This window comes from Epinephelus lanceolatus, chromosome 16, assembly GCF_041903045.1.
Source record: "Epinephelus lanceolatus isolate andai-2023 chromosome 16, ASM4190304v1, whole genome shotgun sequence".
In the NCBI taxonomy this organism is placed as follows: Eukaryota; Metazoa; Chordata; class Actinopteri; order Perciformes; family Serranidae; genus Epinephelus; species Epinephelus lanceolatus.
Window position 1 is genome coordinate 24,757,009 of NC_135749.1, and position 27,620 is coordinate 24,784,628.

A 27,620-nucleotide genomic window follows, 5' to 3' on the forward strand; every position below is an offset into this window, starting at 1 on the left:
AAAATGGGACAGACAACCTGAAAACAATGCCTTGAGTCATAGCTGTTGCTGGCACGGAGGCATAAAAAGTTAAATATTTCCCTACACGGGGTTAAGTACATGTAAAAGGCAGCAGAAAGTGGAGACAATCAGGTGAAATGGTTCGTAAAGCAATATTTCTAAACTTTAGAAAACATGCTTATTCACTTTTATGTCTGAGTTTGACGAGAGGCCTGATACAAAACTCGTGTTTGTACAATGAATGAAGCTACCACTAGCAGCTAGCTAACCTAGCTTAGCATAAAGACTGGAAACATGGGGAAACAGCTCCTCTGGCTCCGTCCCAAGAAACAAAATCCAAGTAGCAGCACCTCTAAAGCTCATTAATTAACACATTGTATCCTGTTTATTCAACCCGTAGAATAAACAAAGAGTAAATTAACGATACTTCATTTTACAAGGGTTATGTGCAAAACTATTTCTTAGCCCGGTCCAATTTATTCACAAAAACTATCTGGCTGCATCAGCTGCTGTGCCTCTGTTCCCTCTCGAGTGCCAACTCACCCACAGTCACATTCATAAAAAATACAGTATCAACTGTTATCAGGAAAGCAGGCATCGCAAAAAAAGACCCAGCAATCAATACTTCCTGGGGTGAGGGTCATCATGTTCCCTGACAGCAGCATCAGCCTCCGCACATAATGATGAACTGCTGCATCACAGCCTGCCGACAGGCGCTCAGAGGTACAGTAGAGCCTGAGAAAGCTTTGATGTCTGACTGAATCAGTTCATGTATCCAGATTCAGTCGATTGGGCTCAAGGACTTCCTATGTCTCCGCTGAGGGTGACTCATCCCGAACAGTCTACTGTACATGGTGTAATGGTGCTGACGGAGGTGACTGGATTATTGATTGCTATGGGAGAGGTCTCATACTCTTTCATACAGGACAGGGATGTTTGCCAGAAGAAAAAAATGTGCTATCTGGGAATTTTTTTGACATTTTGCTCCTTTCATTATTCAGCTGGCACAAGAACATCCTGATAAACAACTATAAATTATTTTTGTTACAAAAGGTGAGCTTTATGTTGAGGGCAGTGTGTTTAAGGTCATTTTAGAGCTGTAGTTTGAAATACCGCCGAACAAATATCACAGTAAATGTCTACTAAATGTCTTTTAGTTCAGTATTGGTGAGGGTTACTTGTGAGCTCTTTTCCTGATTTAAGATAATCAAGGCAATCTTTTTATTTACCATTACTGCATCATGTTGAGGTATCTTCCACTAATAGAGCAGAAGGTCAGGTATGAACTGCTTTTACAGTAATCACAAGTACAAAGGCAGCAACACAAGTGACTTACATCAACTTTAAAGGGCCAGTGTGTAATATTTGGCATAGTTTATTGTCAATCTGAATCTGAATCTGAATATTCTACCCATTAATATGTTTAAACAAGTGTATGATCGCTATAAAATAAAATTCGTTTGGTTTTCGTAGCCTTATAATTATGCTTTTATATATATATATATATATAGCAAGAGCCTTGCTTTAGAGAGGTCGCCATCTTGCGCCGCCATGCATGTACGGCAGACCGAGTGGACAATCCAGCCAGCCAGAGAACGCGTTTCGCGTGTATAAATGAACCAACGAAGACAGCGGAAGGAAGGAAGAAGGAGGAGTAAACAGCAGAGAGTGTTAGTAGTTCGTCGATAGAGAGTAGTGAAAAGTTTTTTTTAGTTATAAAGTTTGCGAATGGACCACACTTAACACGCAACAGGAGAGAATGAACCTGAACCGTCATCTGCGAGGAAAAGAAGACGCAACTTCACTCTTTGTGATGCACTCTCTGCGGCGCTTTTCCTCCTGATGATATATCTCCCCAACGATGGTAGCAGTAGCACCGAATCCCATTCTGTGCATTCAGCCTCTCTTCTCACCCGCTCAGCATCAAACACATGGAGTTCCTCATCTGTATGCTCCGGCTCAAACAGGTATGGCTCTGGGTCTGTGTCCGCTACAAGAAACTCTTCAAAATCGCATTCAAAGTCGTCCATTGCAGCTACTATAGTCCAGAGATATTGCTAGGCTAAATAAACAGCTGAGCTCTGTTTACCGGCTACGCTGTCAGTCAGTGTGCGGGCTGGAGGTTGGTGGAGCAGAGAGGGGAGGGGGTCCCCACTCGGAATGGTAAACGAGTATGTGTGTAAAGTTATGAAGTGTGTCTGTTACGCTAGAAGAGTCAGAGTTTGGGACGGAGTGGAGTGTTACCGGAGTTTCTGGAGTGCTCAAATAAACGGGCTTTTTTCCCGAACGCTCCTCTGGTCTCCTGCTCGTGAGGGATTCATTACAATATCGTAACATGGTTTAGATTTCTAAATAAACATTCACCTCGTCGCTAGATAGACCTACTCCTGAAAAAGTCGTGCGCAAGGCTTTTTGTCCCTACAAGGCCTTCGTCATTTACCCGACGGGAGGGGTGAGCGAGTGAGCCCTGCAATCTAGAATTTGACCACTGATGTCACTGTTTTCAACCCATTTTACACACTGGGCCTTTAAAAACTTTATTTGGTGTTCAGCAGCTGCTTTCACTGAACCAGTACATTGTGCACTGTCTTATTTCTGTTTTAATCATGTGTCAGTGCATCCTTGTTATTTTGTTCCTGTAATTTCATTCAATCAATTCAAAGAGACTGACTCTCATAAGTCATGTTAACATGTGCCAGGCACCAAAACAAAGGAGCTGTAGTGTGTAACAGTGGTCACCAGTGAAACCCTCATCAACACTGAATAAACCAATTTCAGGGATATATGCTAAACAACATGAATAGCAACAAAAAAATCCAACTTTTATGAATTCTCCTACCTTGTACTCACTACAGGGCAATCTTACTGTTCAGCATTTCTGGTTTGTCAAACTCCTCCAGTGCCAATACAGCCAATATGTTTTATAGATCACTGTACTTTGTGTCAGGATGACAAAAAACACATTTAAATATGCTTTCACTTAAAATAGCACAGAGAAAGACCTTAAATCATCAAAGGTTAGTTTTCTTTGTGAATCAAATTAAACAGCATTTTCAGTCAATGCTTTTATTTTTACTGATTTATGGAGTTTCCCCCTGGGTTGACTGCTTTGGCTTGGCAGATGGGCCAGCGTGGGGGGTAGAGGGGATGTACACAAACTCAATTTAACCCCATTCTACTATCTACTGCTACACAAAATTCTCAAATTCAACACTTTAAAATGGTTTTAGAGACTCCAAAAAGACTGAAGAGAATATTTATCTTTTCCAAATATTTAGAATCCCCACTAACCACTCGTCACATCGGCATGAATTAGATCCACTACACAGCATTTATTTAATAAGGAAATGTGTCACTTTTACAATTGGTTTGCCCATTAATCCCATTAATTCCTTCTTGGTAGTGGTGAAGAACACCTCCTTAGTTACCATGTGACCAGTTGCTCACAAGCAATGTAGCATTTAAAAGGCTACTTTTTAAAGAGAGTCTGGTGCAGTGCTCACTCCACATTGAACGTAGCGGGGTTACATTACATCATCTCCAGCAAATTTCCCGAAGAACAGGGAGGACAAAACAGCGTCACAATCAAATATTCTCTAGTTTAGCTCAACTAAAAACAAAAAGACACCAAATATGCCAGCATTTTAGCATGTTGTGCACTACTGAGCCTATTTGTGACCAGCAGCCTACCAACAGCATTATCTTCCATCACCCGTTCAACTGACTTAAGCAGTTTATATAACAGACACTTGATTATCCTGCTGTTATTACAGACATGTGAACTAACCACTGATGACTCATTCACTGACTCATAGCTGTCACCGCTGGATGGTGGAATGGATATAGGGAACACACTGGAATTGATATTTCGGTTAATTAAAAAAAAAAGTAAAGATTTTTTGACTCTGTAGGGATTCCTGTTATTACAGGGGGAACACTGACTTATTATTTCATGGGATTATAAACTGCTTCACTGCAAACAGTTACAGATGAAATTAAATGTTTAAAACAAAACATGTGATCATCTTATAATATGCTTCAATGTGACAGATTAACCCATCAAACAGTATAAAGTATGCAAAATTAGCTCCACCTCAACCAGCTACAACACTGAATTTATACGTTAACACATCAGTGATAGCAACCCAGTAATGTATACAATAGTATAACACTCTGGAATAGAGCATTCAACATGATAAATACCTCACTTTAAGTACATTTTGCTGACACTTTTGTACTTTTACCTTCTACGTTTTCTCACGGAAGGAGTTTCAGTGCTTCTTAAACCACTGTTGCTGTGTTGTGTGTGACTGCTTTCTTGTTCTTGCCCTGTATTCCAGAGAGCAGGTTTTACTGAAAACTCTGAGTTAGTTAACCCTGAGATGAGGGAAACTTTGGGTTTTCAGTTAAACTCGCTGTGGTAGCTGAATTTGTGAACCTAACCTGCTCGCTGGAAGGTTTTCTTCAACAAAGTTTCTCTCTGTCTCCTCCTCCTTACAGAGCAGGCACGCTGTTTCATTTCCTCATTGATTCAGTCCGTATCAAAGCGTGCACTGAAGCACATTGATTTGTGGAGGTTTACTGTACGTCAGAATCTAAATCCTTGTTTGTTTGTTACTCCGAACTGTCTTAAGTTACCACATTAATGAACTGTCATTTCTTTGAACAGTGTTTTTTCCTACACATTCAAATACAACATCAAGTCATCCCTTATCTCTATATATGGGTTCCAAGATTGAGTCACTACCAGCGTGGAATAAAACCCCTGTGTGTCTTTCTTTTTGCTAGTAGTTATTTTTTTTAATTAAAATTGTTACACTCTGACTCTTTACGACGGCTGTAAGTTTATTAAAGCAGTTCCATTTAAGTGTTTATTGTGGATAATGTATAATCTCAGTTTAAATTGTAAAACTCTGTATGACTAAATAATTATCTCTATCACTTATGATGGGATTGGTGGCACAGATGGAACATAATTCCTATAATATTGGAGATTACATGTTAATATTCTGAGTGAGCAGGCTCATGGTGCTGCTGCAGATGTAGTTTGAAAGAGTATTGTAAAAAGGCTGTGTTTAGTCTGAATGTGTTTCAACAGCATTTCAGTGACTGTGTTTAAATTTAAGCTACTACATTAGTGGAAGTAGCTGAAATAAAGCCGCTGAACGCTGTTGAGTCAAAGATCCAAATAAATGTCTAAAACTGAAAAAAAGACTGAAGAAACAAAGAAAAGCACAAACCAAAGTAAGTCAACAGGGGAAACATGATTGTTTTCTGCTGAGAAGTTGTGCATTAGCTCACCTTCTCCCACCATGGACACTCCTATTGACATCCCCATGAACTTGCTCTTGGTCCACACATGGGCGTTGACGCACATCCTCTTCTCCCGGCACTCACAGTAAAACCCAGACACTGGTGGATGATGGGACACCTGCTCAGCCACAAATCGCACTCTGTAGCAGCCTCCTGGTGAATCAGCACCCTGCTGTGTGCTGTTGGGGCCCCTGCTGGGCTCCCAAGAGGACCCCTGGTTTGATCTCACCAAAGGTTTGACTTTGTCCCGAGGCACTTCCCAGGAACAGTGGAAGGTCTCCCCCAGCACCGGGTTATAGGGCTTCTTGGCCACAGCACCTTTCCGCCCCTCATGGAAGGCGGTCAGATAATACTCAACAAAACGGACGATTCGGTCCTCAGCTGTGGTCCCTGCTGTGATTGACAGGAACATGTCAGGGTGGGCCATGAAGTTGGCGTACATCTCCAGTAGTGATCGCTTCTCCAAAATGAAGGTCGGCAACACCACCTATGACAACCAAAAATGTTCATACAATCATACACTAAAAACATCCCATGTCTGACACACCAACTTTTTTTAATGAGTCTGTAAAGTCTCTGTTGGTAACTCTAATTAAACAGTCAGTTTCAGTGCCTTACCCGTGTGAGGTCCATGCCCAGTTTGAGCTGGGAGAGCAGGTGGAGAATGATGCTCCGCTGGTCGTCCAGGACACCCAGGTCTTCCTCTTCGTTGTCCTCTGTATCTGTCACCTCTTCAATGGGGCTGACGTCTTCCAGCCCTTGGTGGCGCTGTGAAGACGAGAAGAAAAAAATAAAATTGAATGATTCTTATCTTTTGGATCTAAATTAAAAGGTTATATGGAACGTCTGTGTTCCTGTTTTTTTCTTTGTTTGTTTATTTGTGGAGGGTGTGGTTTAAAAACAGCTTAATGTGAGTCTGCTGTTTGTTCTAATATCACAATCCCTAAATTGAAATATCTATTCGTATATATACAGTCACAATACTGAGGAAAGTTTGCTGCTGTAGGGTGCATGTGTAGGCAACAACCCCCCCCCCAAAGTGGAGGCTGGCTGTTGATCTGATGTGCAGCTGAGTTTTCTATGAGTGGAGCTCACATATTAAACATCAATATCTCAACCTTTTGTGTATCATTTCATTGGGGTGAGCCAAAATCATAATCGTGATTAAAAGTTGATTAATTGTGCAGCCCTACTGTCAACTACAAAAAAATATTAAGACTTGATATATGAAAAAGTGGCTCCAAGCTCTTTGGCATGCAACATGCAACATTTCAGACTCTGGATACACAGATAATTCTTTAAGTTCAGGGTTGTTTTTATGAGATATGTTGACACTGAGAAGACTATAGAACATTGGATCACATCAATGATCCAATATCATCCATGCAAAGTAAAAACACTGATATATATCGTCAGCTTTAGGATATGCCTTTATTTTGAAATTCCCATGCATCACCATATCCATCCAAGCACACCTACTTTCTAAACCTGGCCTAGCACCAGGCAGACAATGCTAAGCAGCCAAGAAAAAGACAAGGATTCCTGATATTGTCTCATATAAATCACACGCCCCTGAATTTAATCGAATTTAGAGCACCAGACTTTGTGATATCAGCAAATATTACATCCCAAGAACCAAATAATATTGTATGATGATAAAAAATTGTGATTTAAACCCCAACTGTAGACTACTGCAAGGGAAAATAAGAAAAAATCAGCCATATAAATTGCACTTATTTTTTCTGACTGTTCTGAAATGCTAGATATTTTTACTCTAGCTTTTCCATTTCATACAATGACAATAAAGGACATCTTCTGTTCTCTAAAAAAAGGTTAAAATGGAACAATCTTAGTGGGTGTTGCTCTTTACTTCCAATTCAAGACATATGACAGGGACTAAAATGGTGGGCAACTATTGACTTAACTGCTAAAAGCATTCTGCAATTTATCCGTGACACCTGTCACTTGGAAAGGCCAAGAGGAAGAAGATAAAGCCATTTTCTTCCAACAACATTCAACTGTCAATACCAACGATAAGGTCACACAACTCATTTAGAGTCAGCACAGGACCTGTTACAGAAGCAACCTATAAATACCAAAGGACACAACCTCATTTATTTTTCACTGCAGCCCATTCATACTCAGCCACATCAGCCCCCCTTTCAAGCCACTTTCTGTATTTCATGTGGCAATGGGAGCGCCGCATTTCTGTGAGTACCCTGAGTGCCTCTCGTTTGCATCAAACAGCCTTCAGCACGGACCTACACTGTTCCTTCATGGGTGTAAGATAGCTGGCATTGGTCAGAAAGGACAGAAGTTACGTCCTTCGTTTGTGTTGCAGCATTCAACTGGAAACTGATCCAATTGAGGTTAAAGAAGAGCTGATGCCTTTGATATCTCCTGCAGTAACTTGGGGCAGGAAGGAAGATAAAAAAAAAAAAAAAACAAGAAAGAGGCTGATGTATAATGCAGAAAGTGCTCTGAAGCCTTTGGGCAACAACAACTCTTTGTACACCCCCCACTGCTCTTTATCTTCTATTTCTATCTTTGTCTCTATGCAGTAACATTCAATGCATATATGTCCTTTTTTACAGCGTGCAGATACAGTATCTCATGTTAGTGAAGCTGCTGCTGGGAAAAAAGCAAAATGAGTTAACTGAATTTAAACTGGAACTCCTGGCAGCATGAAGTGTACTGAAGAAAAAGAGATTTCCTGGACCAGAGTGCCCGCCTGTCACCTGAATATTTCATTTCATGCATGCGTGCCAAAAGCTCCACACATCCACTCACACACCCTCACTGAGCACACTCACATTTGCACCTAAACATTTTGAACAAAAGGCACAAGCACACACACACACGAGGGAGCATGCTTGAACACACAAGTACAGGACTCCCTGGAGCTGGCTGGGTCTCAGAGCAGAGTGATATATATAGACGGCAAAGAAGGGAGAAGAGAGGAGGTAGGTAGGGGGAGGTGTGTTATGATTCCAGTGGCTCTAACTAATTAAAGAGGCTCTTGACAGCAACAGGAAATTACTGCTGAAGAGGTCAGAGCATCTGAGCGGAAAGCCTCGAGTGGATATATCGGTGGACTTAGTGGTTGTCATTAGCTAAGACTTTTTAATGCAGTTAAACTTGTCCAGAAGTGGGTAATAATGTTCTTGAATAATAAATAAATACAGAGAGTGTTTGAATTTATGACTGAACAGCATGAGGAGGAGGAGAGTGTTCAAAACAAAAAGGTTTGGTTTTGAAGGAGTGATTTTTGCAATTGGTTTGCCACATGAAATCTGTTGGTTGTATTATATTCTATAGATACAAATATGCCTCAAAACAACAAATTTAACATTACTCTACATGTAATTTCTCTTCATTATATCACATATTTGAACTTGTTACCGCCCTCTGTTCTGCCTGCAGGATGCTAGCACACGACGCTAGCACTATATTTAACTTTTACAGACTGCTAGCACTTAGAAGAGTGTGAATATGCACATGCATTAAATGAATCAACATGTTTTTTTCAGTCACTGTGGTCATTTTCAGAAAGAATCTCTTTTCATAAAAATAGTACAACACACAGGGGAGTCCACAACTGCTGAAAAATATGGTTATTTAAAGGTTAGCGAATAGCTATATAGCTATATAGCTGCATGGGGTGGATACTGTGGGCCTTACCTTTACTGGTACCACTTTTTAAAAAGGTATATGTTTCAATTAATTGCTTAAATAACAGTTAGTTAATATTTTTAGAGCTTTATACATCAGTTATGAGTCATTTTTAAGAACATTTTAGTTGCCAATTTGTGAAAAACACCTTTGACAGTTTGGACAGTTTGACGTCTAGCGCTGTCCTGAATACTGTTTGAGCACAGAGGCTTCACTGACAAATATCCATGATTAATGTAAGCTTTCACGGGGGAGAGGGGGTGGTTTAATGAGAGACGAGGAGGACATAAGTTGGACTACTTTCACAAGTCTTCAGTCAATGGACCTTAGAAAACGTGACAGTTCGCCACTTTGTTAGCATGCAGGTAGCAGTAACATTAGCTGTAATACCTAGAAAAAAGAATACTCTGCAAGACGGCTAAGCTGTTACGTACAGATGTGGATTTGTGATATGCCAGTTTCCTTTGGCATATCTGGTCAAAGGCCTGTATAAACAGAGTATTTGAATATTCATTTTCACGTTGACTAGCATGGCAACAATCGAAGCTTCAAAGCATGTGGGTCTGCCCTATTAACAACTTATTTTAACTGTATGTGCTATGTGCTACAGTCCTTAAGTAAATGTACTTATTTACATTCCACCATTATTACTAAATGGAAAGGACAGACACCAGCCAGATCTTGTTATCTCTACATACAGACTCTACATTCAGTGAATGTAGAGATCTTGCCTCCGGAAGAAGAGTGGAAGAGCCCTGGTTTCCGGTGCTAGGCTGTTTGTAGTCCGCGTGATATTGACCAATCACGTTTGAGCCGACTGCAGTTGTTGCCAGGCTAAACGGTCCGTGCGGTGAACTAACGAGGCGGAACATAATTGGCGTCACTGCAAACTCTGAATCCATCGCAATGGTTCAGCATATTTACTTATATATAAACGGAATGCCAAAAAAAATCGGGTGTCTGCCCCCAGAGGCTATATCGCCGTCTGCCGGAAGTCAGACGCCGAATACAGCCGATGGATTCCGAGAATGGTTTACAACCTACTGACCCAAAAGAAGTTTTATTTGTACAGAGCATTGGTAAATACAGAACACATTTAAAGACCTCTTTTGTTCCTCAGTCTGTCGAACTACTAAAGTAGAGTTTGGGTTCTAAGTAGCCCAAGTGTTCTTGGTGCAACACTGAATGTAAAATGGAGCGATTAAATTGTTTGCACTGCATCCACTTTTTATAATGTTTGATGTGAAATTTAGTGTTTGTAACAAGGTTCGAATCGTCAGCCGAAGACCCCTCAGTCGACTGAGATTCTTCAAGTTCTGTTTGGGTCAGTCAGTGTGCGGTGTACTTCTGGGGAAATTTTGCTCCCCAGAATAAGTTGCATAGTGAGCGCTTCCTGCTTTCACACTGCTCTGCAGTACAGCTGACAGTTGTAGTAGCAGTACAGCTTTCTGTGAGCTACAGCTCACAGAAACTTAACACAATACAGTTCCTAGCTTTTGTTTTATATCTTGTACTGGCAAATATCGTTGCACTTTTCTGATCGGTCTTTAGCGCAATTAGCACACATCAGCTCAGAGGGCTAACTTGGACTGTTAACTTTATTGGCCTACAGAAGCATGGCTGTCACCCTGAACATCTCACCAAACCAGTAATCGAATATTCGTATCATACAGCCAATCCGACACTTCAGAGGAAATGGTTTTGTTGTTTGGTTAAATGTTGTGTTTTGTATTTTTGCATTTTTATGTATTTATGTGAAACAGTGTACATCCTAAGACACAGGACAAATCTGATATCCTGATGTTGTGAAATCAAATTAAATCAAAAATCAAATGTGTATTCATAAAGCATGTAGTTACACGTCTGTCTAAAGGGTGCCTCACTTCAAATTTGTATCCATTATTCAGCAAACTCAGAAATGTTATCCATGATAGTGAGACATACGCTTGGCATTTCACCTTTTTAAAATTCAAAACCCTTGTCAAAACCTTTTAAGGATGCTGTGTGTAAATGTTTACCACCAGAACAAGCCCTGCTGGCCAGTTTGTTCTATAATTTATGAAGTCAACAAAGACTCTTAGTGTTGAGATATGCCTCCCATTCCAGATCAATGATGTTTACTGCTAAAATGCATCCAGTGAACGCTGGGTAACCTTAGGCTGCAACTACACTATTCACCCCACATCCAGAACAGATGCAAAGACCCACAGAACACCATCACAAACACCGACATCAGCTTGTAAACACTCACGCTGCATTGCTGTGTAGCTACAGGCTTGACCTGCATAAAACTGGATCTCATCTCCAAAAAGGAAGAAAGTAAGATGGCCTCAGGTGAATGCAAGCAATCCAGGGAAAAGAGAGAAGTTAAAGCTTCTGGCTCAACAAACAGCGTAGCCACTGCATGAGGCTCGGCTCAGAGTGGAATCCAATTAAAGAGGTGCCCTCGCAACCTGTCAAAAACTGTATCTTTTGAAGAGTTTAAAGCTCTGATAGGCGCCGCAGACAAAAACAAACGCTCTTCCTCCTCAACTGAATTTGCTGACTGAGTGAGCAGCCTTCTCACAGGAGTCCTGGGTCTTGTTAGAGAGACGTACAATGTGACTGAGTTGAGGTGGTGAGCTGCTGTGCGTGACTAGCAGAGAGAGTCTCTACCCACCACCCACTCTGTAATAACAGGGGGGAGGTGGGGGGGGGGTAGCTCAGGGAAAGTCCCAGTGACGTTTCCCCTCTGCATTCTCCCATCATCCCTCTGCCATGTTTCCCTGCATCTCTTTCCATTTTTACATCCTCCGCTCTCCTCCCTCCTGTCCCCCTCTGACGTGGCTTCCCTGCCTTTACCCTTCCTTCTACACCTCCACTTTTCCTCCACCTTTCCTGCTTGTATCGTGCAGTAGGAGTGTATACATCAGCCCGTTTAATTACCACTAGTCTGGCAGAGAAAACCTACACCAGTCACCTCTTTTTCAGGAACTCATGGGTGGCTGTCTGACTCCCCAACACACTTTTTTGTGCAGTCCTTCTCTCCTCTATCTAACACTCTCCTTCCATTTCTGTCTCTCTGTAACTGTCTTCTTCTCTAAATCTGTTGCAGCCTGACAGTCATCCTTTTGATTGACTCCAATCTCATTTTTGATTCATTCTTCTCTCTCTTCCTCCGCCCTCGCGCTGTCATCTCTGTCATCTCTGTCATTGTTTCTTCCATTCACCCTTCCTTCCCTCATCTCCTTATTCACGCCATCCGCTATTCTGTTTCATCATCATCTCTCTCCTTAACTATCTCCTCACCCATTCGCATTGGTTTCCCCGCCTCCTCCTTCCTGCTCTCCATTCTCTCTCTCGCTCTGAATACTTCTCAGTTTCTTTTTTCCTTTCTGTCTACCTCTCTCTGTATCTGTCTCTCTCTGGCAAGTCATCAGGGGAGAGTGTGGGCGTCTTCAGAAGGCTTAGATAGGGCAAGTCTGCTCGTGCTCCCACTTCAAAGACTCCTTCTCCTTCTGGGTTTGAACAGGCTAAACTTTGAGGGCTTGTCCTCTATCACCAGCCGTCCTCTTCATTCCCTGTCATCATCACTTCCATCTTCACCCTTTTTTTTGGTCAATACATCATCTGAGCACCTGAGGATAGTGGAACTGTATGAGACGCAACTCCTGAACCTTTGCTATGAAATCATTCTCCGTCTGAAGTGAAGTGTCCTCTTTCTAGCTCTGCCTTTGAAGTGCGTATGTTGGAGTAAAGTGGATTTCTTCTCCTTTGACTCCTTTGGGCACAGTCAACAGAAAAAAAAGTAAAATGGTTACCTGAATTATTCGTCATGACCAGTGCAGAGAGGACATCTTTGTTGTGCAAATTAGATTTTCTGTCTCCATTTGAATCAAAGTAGATTTTAATTGGTTGGATATGTTTCCTGCCGTTTTCCACCTGCTCGGATGCTGAACTTGACCCTGAGTCCTGAAGTCTAATGGGGCCACTGTATTCTGTCAGAACTGCTTGTTAAAAAGCTTTGGAAATGAACAGGTGGAGGCAGTTGCTAAACCATTTTTTTATGTCCATCAATTAGTCAGTCAGGTGTATTCTAGACCTTGTAATGAGTCATTATTATCATGTACTATTAGTTTGAAAACATTTTCACACAATAGAAAATTCTGGGTTTTTTTGTCATTTTTGTCATTTTTTTTATAAAAACCTAGGATCGGGAATTGGCCAATAGAGCACTTTGCAAGTTTCTAAAAAGTTACGTTTGCTGTGTGTCATCAGAATCTTTTAATAGTGGAAAGAAAAAAAACAGAGTTGTCTCGCCTTTAAGCCAGCAGCAGAGGTAGTGACAGCACTGTATCAACATCTGTGTAAAATGGACAGTAGCAGTAATAGTGACTACAAATTATGCATGCAACCCACCGACAGGAGATTTAAAAAGCAGCTAGCACCAGTTAGCAGCTAACTCAAAGAAGAAGAACCGAAAATGTCCCCAAACTGGGGAGACAGTGAGGCCCAGGAGCTCCTTACCCTCCGAGCAGAGGATGAGATCAGCCATCATATACCAGAGACGGTAAATGATTGTTATTGCCATGTTATGCTATATATATTAGATATCAAGTCATTACCATGCATGCTGCTCAGAGTAATCACAGTCCATGGCTCCTCTGCTAACAGTGTGGGGTCTCTCCCTCTCCTCTTGCACCATGTTTATATGTATATATTAAATATGATTTATTTTATTGTATTTATTTTATGTATTTATGTTTTTCAATTAAACTATATTTAAAGTTTGAGAAAACCCCATGTTAAAAAGTAGTTTTTTAAATTCAATAAATGCATGTTGTTAAAAGTTAATGAGTGATCGTCTGCAGTAATTTTGATTATAATTTTTGCCATAATTGAGCAGCCCTAATGAATATATTGCTTCTGATAATATATCCAAACTTACAAAGGCTGAAACGCTGAATTTTAGAAATTAAAACCCATCACAGTCATGGGCTTGTGGTTTCCCATGATGTCAGGACTGGACCATGCTACTTCCCGTACACTTCTGTCATACTGAAATGAAGTATTTGTGTACCACCTGAACTGTCTCTTCTCCGCATGGCATTTTATCTGTCAAGACTGCAGCCAACTTGATGTGTCAGCCAGGCATGTCATTTAAAATGACTTAAAAACCTCCTGCCTAATGGTTTGACATTTAATTAAACAATCACTAAAACTTCCAAACACTGTCTGTGTGCTTTATATTTATCCTTTAATTAAAAAAAATAATCCCTGCCTGGAGGACTGAGATAATTTAATAAATTGATGGGTTCATAACTGTGTGTATTTTTCAAGCTCAGTTTGCTCTGTAAATGTTAGGTGTGTTTTGAATGTCAACTTCCAGGAAGATACCGAAAAGCTTCCTAGGGCTTCCAGTTTGGCATTTATCTCCAGGCTACAGGTTATTTCTGCCTTACGCCTGTCATTTTATCTAAAATGTACGTGTGTGTTCATATTAATTATGGCCTGCAAACCTCAGTGAGATGGAAAAGGTGACAGATCTGAGAACAGGGCCAAACTTTGCTTTGCTCTGCTTTCAATGAGTCACCTATACTGTACCTACAAATTCACAAAAAAACTCAGAGCTACAGTCAAATGATACTGAAGCAGAGCACAATAACCACGCTGAATCAGAGGGAAAATTGTGAATGAAAGCTGTGAAAGGGGACAGAAGTAGTGAAGATGCAGACGCTGTCTCAGGTGCCAAAAAACAGGAAATACAATGCTTGAATAAAAAGTGGTGTCAAGCAACCTAAATATAACACAAGACACATAACTGCAGCATATAAATCACAGGCTTAACAATGCACCACTTGAATGGTTATGAATGAGAAAGAAAGAAAGAAAGCGTGCCAGAATCAGACCTCCCACTTCTTCAAAAAATGAGGCAAGTGGGGCTGTTGGGTTTCAGTCCTCATGTATAAATGATAGCAGTTTCATCAGCGCAGCATCTAATGAGAGGATATGAAATAAAGCTGGTGCAGACATAGTGCCTCATTCACATAGACACATGCTTACACAATGACACCAGTAACTGTACACAGGTATTGTTCTTGGTGCGGACGGCCCTTTACCCTTGGTGGTGGTGTCAACCTGGAGCAACTAAACAAACATATTTTGAGACACTTAACACAAAACAATAAGACTGGGCTGTTTTGTTTGATGGTCTGGAGTCAAATGGTCATGCTCACATACAATAGCACACTGAGTCACTTGAGTCAACATCGGTTGGGGCTAAAGCAGTGATACTCAACTTACAGCCCCCCAACAGAGGTCTGGGCTAAGCTCCATGTCTAAAATCCTAGAAACGCCCCTGCTTACATGTGCCAGGCAGCTGCGACTGTCCCCTCGCTCCTGTCATTCTGCGAAAGTGGCCCCCAGGGTAAAGCAAGCTGAGTATCTCTGGGCTACAAGTACAAGTTTGAAAAAGAAAAAACATACAGAGGTTTGAAGGTAGAAAGAAATTAGCTTCAAGACATCTGTAGTCCGCTATTTATCCCTGCATGAAGCTAACAGCTGGAGGCTAGCTAACGTTACAACAATCGCTACTAGTGTAACAACGCACTCACGTCATATTGTTTAAAACGTGATTACAAGCAGCTGAGTGGAGGAAAAAAACAGTTTAAATCTGCCTCTAACTTGGATGACATAAAGATTTTTTGACACCGACATTATCTCCCACTTTAACTGTTTCGTCGCAAGGGCTTTGGTCCCTGTTTACTGCCTGTCAGCTTTAAATTTCATAGGTCTTTTTAAGTTTCCTTGGCAGCTACCGTATCAACAAACATTCCAACAGGAAATACACCTGGACCTGTTTTATAATGTTTATGCTGTCAACACTGAAACAGTCTTATACAATAATATTAGTGATTAATGGAGAAGTTTCTTTTTTCCCAGAAAAAAATTGTATTAGGATACAAATTCTTTCAGACTGCATTTGCAACCTGCCACAAAAATGTACCCCCTCTTTATAATGAACAGTCTCTACCCTACCATCAAGAGTTTTATTTTGTGTATACATTGAGCAAAGCGTTAGTTCAGACAGGACATGACATCCAAACTACATCGGCTGATCTCAAAGAGCCAATCAACTGATGGAACCGCTGATTGATGGAGGGGAGTCAGCTGATAGATCACATGATTCTTTTCTATGCAACCTATTGGCGAATCTCATTCAGGGCGCCCTGTTGAAACTGCTCTGGCCTGCCTCCTGTTGCTGCTTCCTCTGCAAGCCGCTTTGCAACCCACCTCCACCCCAGCTCCTCCTTTTCATGCCGTATCTGACGTATCAATGTCATTTCTGTTTGTCACTGATGCTACTCTGTTCTGTTTCAGGGGGAGCTTTGCTGCTGCGCATGGAAGGGCAGGGAGGTTTGCTCTCTCTGCCTCAGGCTTTCCTCATTAGCACGTGGAAGGGCAGACAGGTGTGCTCTCTCCACCTTAGGCTCAGGCATTTTTGTAAAGTCAATTATCACGATGTCAATATAATATTAATGTATTGCCCTATGGTGAAGTTTCTACTTTTGTAGCATGAGTAATAGCGGGATATAGATTCTTTCAGACTACAATTTTAACCTGCCACAAAACATATTATCCCCTTTTAGAGAGCATTTTCCTCTTTTTTCTGACACTCTATGGACCAAACAACTGATCAGTTAATTGAGTAAATAACCTCTTTGTATGTGTTTGAAAAACAATGAGAAGTTTTAATTTAAAGCATGACGACTGAGTGGTGTCTTTAATAGAAGTGGAGTGAGAGACACAAAGGAAAGTTATTTTCCAACAGGCATCTGACATTTCCAGTTTCCTAATCTAAATCTGGAGTTCAATAAAGAGAGTGGATTACAGAGAGTCATGGGTTGATATTTTCCACTCTGAGCTCAGACCTAAGAACACGCTGCTCTTTGATGTTTTCACTCCACCACTGGCGGGACCTTTATGCCTCTTAATAAGACTTAAGGCGTCATCATGTAATCACTTTTTATTACTTTGGCTCACTGCAGCGAGCAAGTTTAGAAATAAAACACGTATTATTAACTTAGTTCAAATAAGTTCATTATTCCACTGCAAGTTGCAGGTTGACCACAAACTCTAACTACAAAAATTATTAGACGCTGATGTCACTGACACTGTTAAAGCAGGCGTGTCCCCAGATGGGCTGGGCCTCTGAAAAGGTCCAGTAAATGGGCCCTCCACAAATTTGCTTCACTCATATCAGCCTCATGTACACAGTCTATGATATCAGTGCATACATGTAAAGTGAGAGACTTTCACAAAGATGTGGGCTCCATAGGCATTATCATAATCTTTCTCCCAGGTGGTGGTGGACCTGGTCGCTCCTTCACTGAGGCTATCTTGGGGCGTAATGTTAACTGTAACCAGAGGCATAAAGACTGTGCAGGTGGTGTGGTTACACTGGGGCCCATGGGGTGGGGGGCCCTTAGAGAGAACAGGTCCTCCCTTACAAGTGCCTCAGATTGCCACCTCAGAAATATACCTGTGTTTCAAAAAACACTAGGGCATGAACTGGTCCTGCTGTAACAACCTTATGCCACTGTCTGTAATGTTATCCTCGTGGCTATAGTTTGCCTCTTCAGCGTGGCTGGAAGCAGCTTTCTGAGCTGACTGAAAAAAAGTTGGTCATGAGATGATTAGGTTGAAAGCCCTTTCCAGCTCCTTGCTTTTCTCCTCCTTTCTTTTCTGGCATCCAAATTTATAAACTGGTCCTAACATAGAAGGAATTCACTCCAATACCAGCTAGATTAGATCAGTGAATTTCTCAAGTCACGTGGCTGGTTGTCCCTTGTTTTTTATGGTTGTGTACCAAAAACAAAAACAAACAAAAAGGGGAAAAAATACCCATACCATTTTCAGAAAAAGGGGCTTTCATCATGAAAGGCTATATTTTAGTATGCAACAATAAATAATGCTTACTCTTGTTGTTTAATAAGCAGTGGTGAATATTTTACACCGATCAGCCAAAACATTAAAACCACTGACAGGCGAGGTGAACAACATTGATCATCTTGTTACAGTGCAATATTCTGTTGGGAAACCTTGAGCTCTGACATTCATGTGGTTGCCTCCTGACACGCTCCCCCCACCTGAACACCAGTGCAGACCAGGTACTCCCCCTTATGGCAACAGCACTCCACAGTAGCACGGCTGCTCAGCCATTCCTGAGCAGCAGTAGCACGGCTGCTCAGGAATGGCCAGAGGAGCGTGACAAAGAGCTCAAGGTGTCAACCTGGCCTCCAAATACCCCAGACCCCAATCTGATCAAACATCTGTGGGACATGCTGTTACCCTATCTCACGACTCAGAGTACTCCAAAGATCTGAAGCTAATGCGTTGGTGCCAGACACCAAGGGACACCCTCCAGAGGTCCTGTGTTCATGTCTTAACAGACTAGAGCCAAGTCAGGTCCAAGGAGGACCCACTGTGGATTGGGGGTACCTCTGGGGTACCAGCACGTCCCTCAAATGTTCGATCAGGTTGGGATCTGGGGTATTTGGAGGCCGATACCTTGAGCTCTTTGTCCTGTTCCTTGGGTAATTCTTGAGCAGTTTTTGGTCACTGCCATTGACAAGTGCTGTTGCAATGAGGGTCTTTACTTGGTCTGCAACGATGTTCAGGTGGGTGGAGCGCCTCAAGTAGCATCCACATGAATGCCAGAGCCAAAGGTGTCCCGATGGAGTATTGCACAATTAGTCTTGTGTTCATGTGTAACCCCCCCTCTGGCAGTGCAACAGACTGAAACAGCCTACTGAATCATACAGAAGAGGTGCTGCACAGCAGAGGACCGTGCTGCCCTCTGCTGGACTAAAGAAGAAACACAAAGATAGAAAGAGGGAGAGATGAGTTTTAGCTCAAAATGCAGGAAAGGATGTCAGAGAAAAGAAATAACACCATCGTCTGATGCAACTCGTCCTATTTTGTTAAAACTGTTATATTCTCTTTTTATAGAAAAAAATCAAAAATCAAATAGGTTCTATCTTTAATAGATAAACCTCAGCAATAAAAGCACTAAACCAACAGGCACACAGAGGAAGGAAGATTTCCTCTCCTCTGCCTTTCTGTGTTCGTAAAGAACTGACTGACGGTTTGTCATTAACTCCCTGGTCTCCAGCAGCAGCTTTTATCCACAGTATTAAAGTGGACAGACCTAATATGTGGCAAGGGAGTGCACTGGTGCTGTTGCAAATGCATAAACCGACCTGATTTCTGCAAGCGCTAGCAATTTTCCCTCCATTTTCCCACAGTCACACAGAAGCCCCGTGCTCACTCTCTCTGGCTGCATACTAGGACTGAATATCAAACGCCACTGTGGTGCTACATAATTCAAATAGCAAACCTTTATTATTCTGGGGTAATGCATTTTCTTCACTGCACTCAAGACTACTCACGAGATTACAGGGGAACTGGCAAAGGACCAAGATTAGAAATTGAAGATTAGATCAGGAACTGACCTTGAGCAGTACTGGAACAGGATATTTTGTCCTTCATTTAAGGTGGGGTGACATCTGAGCAATAAATACTGAAATCAGAGCTAAAGAAGAACATTTCATTAAAACCATTACTAATGCAAGTATATTCTCTTCTCTCTATTGTGGGCTGCATACTAAAAGGAAAAATTAAATACCATTTCCTGACGTAGTCACCAAAGCATTTTGCAGTTAACTCTATGTGCACTGTGTTTCCCTTTCACAAGATCAGATCAGATCTAACTTAAGCATGCCAAACAATACACATTAGACAAATTATCACCTCAAGAACACAATGTCCATCACTCATTATCTAAACATCAACCACAGCCCCCCTCCCCAGCCTTCATCTGCAAAATGTACCTCAAAGAGATACAAATTGACCTTTAAAGAGATGCAAAATGCCAACAAAGGCATGCAAAGGAACTAGAGAGAGGCACAGTGAGGCTACAAGGAGATACAAAAAGACAACAAAGACAAATATACCTCAAAGACACATAAATTGACCTTAAAAAGATGCAAAACAACTACAAAGAAACGCACAGGGACTACAAAGAGGTGAAGAACGACAACAAAGATGCACAAAACAATCAAAAATGACACATATTTACCCAAAAGAGATACAAAATGACTTCAAGAAGACACAAAGTGACTACAAAGAGATGCAAAAAAAAAAAAACTACAAAGAGAAACAATATGACCACAAAGAGATGCAAATGTACCCCAAAGAGACACAAAACAACAACAAAGAGACACAACATGACCACAAAGACATGCAAAGGAACTACAAAGAGACACAGCATGAACAAAAAAAGCATAAATATATCCCAAAGAGACACAAAATTATTTCAAAGACAGTACAACATAACTACAACGCGGTGTAAAGGAACTAGAAAGAGACACAGAACAACCACACAGAGACACAGATATACCCCAAAGAGACAGAAAATGATCCCATCTCCCATGTAGGAGCCGTGGTGGAGCCTTTTTGTGGCCTGTTGTTTCATAATCTACCCACGTTTGATACAATCAACTCAAGGAAAATCTCAACCTTCTCATTTCCTTTATGTCAAGACAAAACTTTCAATCACTCTGACTGGACAGGGAGTAACCAGATGGATGACGGCACTGAATCTTATTAAAAGATAAATAAACGTCAAGTGCGAACCTGGACCAATGTGCCTTGGCAATCTGCACTGAATCTCCTCCGTCTCTCTTGCCTTCTTCTTCAAACGCTGGCCAGAACATCTTTGAAGGCTCTAATGAAATCTGGTTCGAGCTGCAGGACAGGGCCCAGAAACAGGCAGGAGGAGAGTGCAAAATATTGCAGAGCAGTGACGGGGTGAGTAAAAAGTCTAAATTTAAATGTGCCAAATGTGTCTGCTTCTCTTCTTTTTTTAAACAACACACAGATTTTCTACTTTGTGATTACAGTTAATGATATGGTACAGTGTGTTTTGGAACGAAAACTACAATTTTAGCTTTCTACATGAGGTCAAATTTGTTGGCACACCACGGATTTTGTTTACATAGTAATTTACTGGCTTTATTGTGTTAAATAATGTTTCAAAAATGAATGAAAAAAGAAACCCAAGGTTGGTTTTGATGGCCTGTATTTTGTGTCTTGGATACAGATTAAATTCTAATATGAGACTATGTTAAAGGAGGAGGAGTCTCTTGATAGAATACATGCAGTTTTGTTGAGTTTGAGTTGAGTTTTCTGAGAGCAACAGAACAAGCTAAATATACAACATACATGGTGAACTTGTTAGCAAGCAGTTGTCCATTTATAAATCAATCAGGCATGAAGCAAAATTAGTTTCTGGCCACTTGACAATTTTAAGTCCAATATTCTCTCTACTTTTAGCACTGTTTTGGTCCCCACCAACGCTTTCACTGGGAAAATGTTTATTGAGGTAATAAATCAAGTGAGAAGTAGGGCCATTTCCTCAAGGACTTCTATACAATTGCAACCTGTGGAGTCGCCCCCTGCTGGTCATTAGAAAGAATGCAGGTTTAAGGCACTTTGCAGATGAGTAAAATAAGCCCTTGGAGTGAACCAAAGCAGTGATGTCGTGCAACATAAAACCAAAACAATGAGCTGAAAGACCCTAAAGCACTACACTAAACTGAAGGGGTGATGATTCTCTGTGGGAAAATTACCACAAGCGACACCTTTTACTTCACACAGTCATTTTCCTGCTGTTAATAAAAAAAATATGTTAAGCTTTAACTTTTCTGGTTAATTTAAATTTGTCTGGATAACAGTTTAATTCATAACTTTTAATTTTTTTTGTTGTGGCTGCCTGAGTGATACAAGAAAAATGTCTCTCAATTAAAGGTTTTATGAGAGAATAAAAAATAGGTCTTCCTCATTTTGCTGCATGTCCCTTATAGGCCTCCATAGAAAGTCCCTAATGGTTATTTCTATAGTTACCCTTGTCTATTTGATCTTAATTTATGACGGGCATGACTTGGCATTCCTCATTACTTTGCTTACTAGAGTATCCTAATAAGAAACTTGGACAGGGGGCAGAAACATACTGACAGTGGCAGGAATGTCAGTGCAGATGGTTGGCTCAAGCCCCCTGAATCATAACTGCCATAACACTGTCTGAAATGTCTTTAAAACTGCCAAATCACCATTACGAGCTGCCTTCCCTTCTCTGCTCTTAATTGTGCACCATGAAGTATGTTGAACAGCTTGACAATTAGCTGTAAATGGGTTGACACTGCAAAACCTAATGCCCATTTTACACTCATATGTCAATAGAAAATGATCATTAACATGACAAATTACATCTCTGCGCCTCCAGATTAGACTGCTGCCAGCGCAGTGAAGTCCCTCGTGGCAGTGAGGCAGGGTGCTGCTTCACTGCTCACATGAAGGGTAAAATGTCCCTCTCTCCCCTGTACCTCGTTTCGTGGTTAGATTTAAACTGTTGTCAGCCCATTATAACAACAGAGTCTTATGACATGTAATCACACAAGTTTAACATTTGACAAAAGGCTATTATGAGCGGGCGTGGCAGTATTAATCTTTATCTTGTTATTCACAGCTGAGGATTCCATTATTCTGCCATGTATGAATAATAGGATGACAGAGGATCAATGTGACAGAGGTGTTACAGAAAAAAATGACCCTGATGTTTATACGATGCTCAAATAAACAACAAATGTTACTTTTCTGATATTGGCAGTTGTTTTTTTTAGTTGCTATAACAACCCCTACTGGCAGAGTCCCATACAGGAGCAGTTTAACTGACATTGAGGCCCTGTCTGCATGTATACACATATTTTAAAAACTTTTTATCTTTGTTCTGTCCACACAACCTTTGTTTTACAAAATATCTCCGTCCACACTAGAACCCAAAGCGACCATAAACACTTGCAGGTGTTATTTGCCTACAGCAGTCTCCCCTCGTCACAAAGGTAGTAAAGTGTACAAGCTTATGTTACTTTTTTCTACACACCTACTAGAAATCTCATCACCAATAATTCCCCTTCAACATGAGGATGAAGGAGCTCACTCAAATATACCAGTGATGCTCTGGACATGCAAAAGCTTTCTTTCCACGATCTGCTGGTTTAACCTAGCTTGGCGTTGCCAGACCCAATTCGCAAAACGCAAATGGGTCTGGACACAGAGTGTACATTTCCTCTATTCCCGAGGGGTGGTATCAACGGCTGTCACTCAAAGTGCCCCTTCACGCAATTGTAAAGACGGAAAACCAATCAGAGTAAACGAAATGTGTGACGTAGGCTAGCACAACGCCACTGTAAACAGACCAGCAAGCTGCAGCAGAGGTGAGCTGTGATGATGTCTGGGAAAGAGTGTTGCCGTCTTTGCGGATTTCCTCCTCACTGTGGACTCCAAGTTGCATGGCTGTGATTCCCAGCTTGGTCGCTTCCCTGACCTGCTCCTCCATGAGAGCAACTAGCGGAAAAACAACAATAGCCACTGGGTTTTCACTGAGTCCCATCTTTTTCCCAATCAACGGAGCCAGTTGGTAAATTAAACTTTTACCAAACCCCGTAGGAAGGACGGCAAACACATCCTTTTTTTAATAAAAGCTTTCAGCGCAGCCGTTTGCTCTGCTTTTAAAGAAAATTTACATTCCAGTTTGTTCAACACATTTATCATCGCAGTTTCAAAATCAGTAGCCATGTTGGTTGTTTACGAAATGCATTCATTCCGCTCTTTGTCCCTCCTATTCTGATGACGTGCCCGCCCCAAAGCAATAAACGGTTGTGATTGGCCCGGTAAGCTTTAACCAATGCCAGAATGCGCCTTTATGATTGCATGGCCAGACTGATCTGCAGAGCGAAATAGAATATGAGCTTGCGAGATTAGGATGGTTTCACCAGGCTAGGCTTGACCGGGCATGATGATCCAAAACCATCATTTGTGGCAGATGTTAAACCACAGACGCTAAAGTGGACCAAATAACACTGGGTGCAGAAGATGCCTCTGTTCAACTGTGAAGCAATACTAAGTTTAGATGTAAAGAAGTCATCAGACTAAGCAGCGCCAACAAAACGTTAGCAAACCAGCAGCCCGCCATTGTTGATGGTTCTAGCATTTGCTCATTACAGAGAGCAATAATGGGCATGCAGCATGTATTGAGGAGATGACATCATTGTTTCCAATACACTCTATTTAACATGTCCACATAGATAAACAGTAACCAGAGTTTTGAAAAATCTGCACCTTAGGAAGCGTTTTGAAGAATCTCAGTTTTAGTGACCTCAAGCTCCATTTGTGTGCAGAGAGGCCCAAACTATTATCTGTTTACAAAGATATCTGTATATATGTAGACAGGGCCTGAGTGCATTTACATGGTCATGAATAACTGGTCACGTTCATGTGTTTAAGCACGTAAACGCCATTTTCCGTTTTCAGGAACCCAGACAAGATAGCACCTTATCCTATTCAAGAAAAACCTGAATATGCTACCTGGAGTACTCCGAAAGAAACCAGAATACTGTTGCATGTACACAGACACGGCTTCAGTCAAGTGACAGCAGAAACTGAGTTTTGTCTTTTGGTAATGAAAGAGGTTGCATATCTTTATCCACTGCTCCCCTTAGATATGGAGAGGGAGACGGATGGAGCCTCCTGTCTGTACTCTGTGTTCATTTCATTCACATGTTTTATGAAAGCTTACGGATACAGACGGAATGGAACAGTACCATCAGAGACCACGGGGGCATTGTAGCATATGTCAAGCAAGATACGACCGTAAGAGATGAAGAAATTGAAATAAATGAATCAGTAATATAGTGTTATAAAGCATCCACGTGTTGCAGTATATATAATGGCTGCACAGACCACCATCGTCCACAACGCTGTCTCAGGTCTATAAGCCTAATAAACTGGTTAGTCATGTCTGTGGTAATGTGTTCATTGATACTTTACTACCAAACATTCTGAGTAATTGTTTATTTACTCTCAGGCCGACTGAGTGTTTTACTATTTTTAATTTTTCCTCTTGTGGATTAATTAAGAGGGTGTTTCTTTCACTGGTGACACTTGTTTCTTCCTGGCATAAGGGATAATGAAACTAATTTGACGTCTATACTTTTGTGAATCCTGTTTCCTTGTTACTGTAATTATATATTTAACAACACCTTTGCTCACACTCTTGTTTACAGAGTAATCAGCTGCTATTTTATGGCATTTTAGGACTGTATTTATGTGTTTTTTTATGCTGATTGCCTTATTTCTTTTGTGAAACACTTAATGACACTCTAATCTTGAGAGGTGTTACATAAATAAAGGTAATTACTAACTGTGGAAATACAAAAAAGAGAGGGAAGAGGTGTTTTAAGCATGTAGTAAATATCTTAATGTCTTTGAAAGCCATTGATTACAAAACAATCATCTTTATATCTTTAATCGTCCATGTGTAACAGTTAACTTTTTGGGAACCACCTCTCTCTCAGTCTGCCTAATATTCTTCAGCTACAGATTATGATTCTCTATATTTGCAGTTTGCTGTCTTTACAATGCACTGTGGTATACATGGAGGAAAATGTTCCTCCAATGGGTTCATACAAAAATGACAGACTTAGTGCAGAGTCCAGTAAGTCTAGAAACACATACTTAAAGGACTGAAAATAAAACCTCATCATTCACAGGGGGTTAAAACAAATACAAATTCTTTCCTGTTGAGTGGATGTTGTTCTCTGCAGTTAATAATCAGAACTATAACTAAATTATTGAGACATCTGCTCTTCATTTTTTCTGCTCTTCAAGAGAGGAAAGTCCTCTAAGACTCTCATTTGGGGCCCCTTTCTCTCAACTTGACTGGCACACATTCACGTCAGTGTCACTGGCCTCTACTTCCTGTCACTGACACAGGGTGGTCCAGTGGACAGTCACACAGCCTTTCTGCAGCAAGCAGGAATTCATGAGGCCTCCTCCTGGGATCGGCTCAGTTCCAGCTCTATACTTTGTGACCCACTTATTTGACAGCAGCTCTGTTAAACTTTCAGAAGCGATGAGTGCTTCCCTCGCTGGGCAACAAGAGCAAACATGAGAAAATAAAAAGAAAGTGGGGCAGGAATCCAGAAAACCACTTACTCAGCATCGTCATCGTGTTTCTGAGTCCACTGGAATGAATGAGTTGTTTATTTCATTCACATTTTTCATACTGTTCCCTATCTTGGAAATAGCCTTTTGCTTTTAATCCACTTCACTATGGCAACAGAATCAACTTTTAGAGTTCAGAAAACATCTACAATCCATCATAGTATATTTTTAGTCTGTTTCATTGTTTCTCCTCCAAGCTGTGTTTGGTCATGTCTGTGTGTGCGTGTGTGTGTGTGTGCATGATTGAGTGTGTGTATCTTTCTGTCTACAGCTAAGCTTGCAAACTACTGGACCAATCAGCCTCCTATTTTGTGTGCACATTTATGACTGTATGCTCAAGGTCCTCTCGTGGCTTTGGTAATTCAGAATTGTTGAAAAAACTTTTTTATTGACTGTTTTATACCGTCATTGACTGCTGCCTCTTCACTCCTCTTAACCGGCCTGTAGGAGCCATACGTTTTCCAGAAATCATCTCAGCTAAAAACAACAAACCTTGCTGTCTGTTGCACGCCACATTCTGACCTTTGTCATGGCTCAAAAACTGATATCCTTAGAAAAGTTTGGCCACATTTTGACTGGAGCATCTGCAGATTATATCCATACCCGATATGTTACGGTCTAGCAAAGTTAGGCACAATACAAGATGAATTAGTCCCCCAGTGCTTCTCAAAGTCAAGGATGCTTCCTTGGTAGGACAGGTCCTTCCAATTCAAATCCTACAGAGGCTAGGCAAGACTCCCTACTAGCATCTGGTGAACATACATTGGAACAGGCTAGCAGGTGTGCGTCATTCTGGCAAATTATGCACAAAGAATCGTGGGTACTTCATGCCCGCTGAGGATACACACATGCATCCGTTAAAATTACCTGAAGGAAGGACTCAGTACTCAGTAGAATTTGAAGGATCTTTGACATAGGAACAGACCTTCGGTAGAATTGGATGACCTCCTTGATATTCAGCTATTTAAGGATCCTTCCAAGACTTTGAGAAGCACCAACTCTTTTTGTTATTTTCACCACCATCTTGACGATAAGGGAGCCAGGAGGGACAATTCTACTGGAAACAGTCTCTGCGGTCTGCCTGTGACCTGGTTTTGTTCCATCCAACGTACGGCATCATACACTGGGTGCGTGTCAGATGTGATGGGTTTTGTGTGCCTGATTCTGTATCTCCAGTAAACAGTATGTTTAAAGCCTCCTGAGATGAATATTCTGTGAACATAATCAGTGGGGTGCATTATGTGCTGATTGTATCATTAGAAAATCAGATCAGAGCAGTATTTACTCGTTCAAACAGTATTTTCCTTTTTCATTCTCCGGTGACACTCAGATTCTCTGTCCATTCCAATGGATGCAAATATTTAAAAAGGTTAAAGCTATAAACCTTTCATATGATTTTTTTGACATGTATAAGTGACATGGCAGCTTGTGTTTCTTTAACCACGGTTTAAACACAAATTATGCACAAGACTAAAATGTGACTTGTGCTTCCTCCTTGCCTCATGGTCGGCCGTGCTTGTTGTAAAAGGGGG

At 41.2% G+C, this 27,620-nt stretch overlaps 1 protein-coding gene across 1 annotated transcript in view; it reads right to left on the reverse strand.

The window, feature by feature from the left end:
• The window catches only part of osbpl10a (oxysterol binding protein-like 10a), a 119,530-nt gene that overhangs the window by 15,483 nt on the left and 76,427 nt on the right, over positions 1–27,620 (reverse strand). Inside the window, exons 8-9 of the mRNA XM_033637445.2 lie at positions 5,932–6,081; positions 5,302–5,800 (exon numbers count right to left, since the gene is read on the reverse strand). Of these exons, the coding sequence (XP_033493336.2) occupies positions 5,302–5,800; positions 5,932–6,081 (649 nt within the window). The remainder of the gene's footprint in view (positions 1–5,301; positions 5,801–5,931; positions 6,082–27,620) is intronic.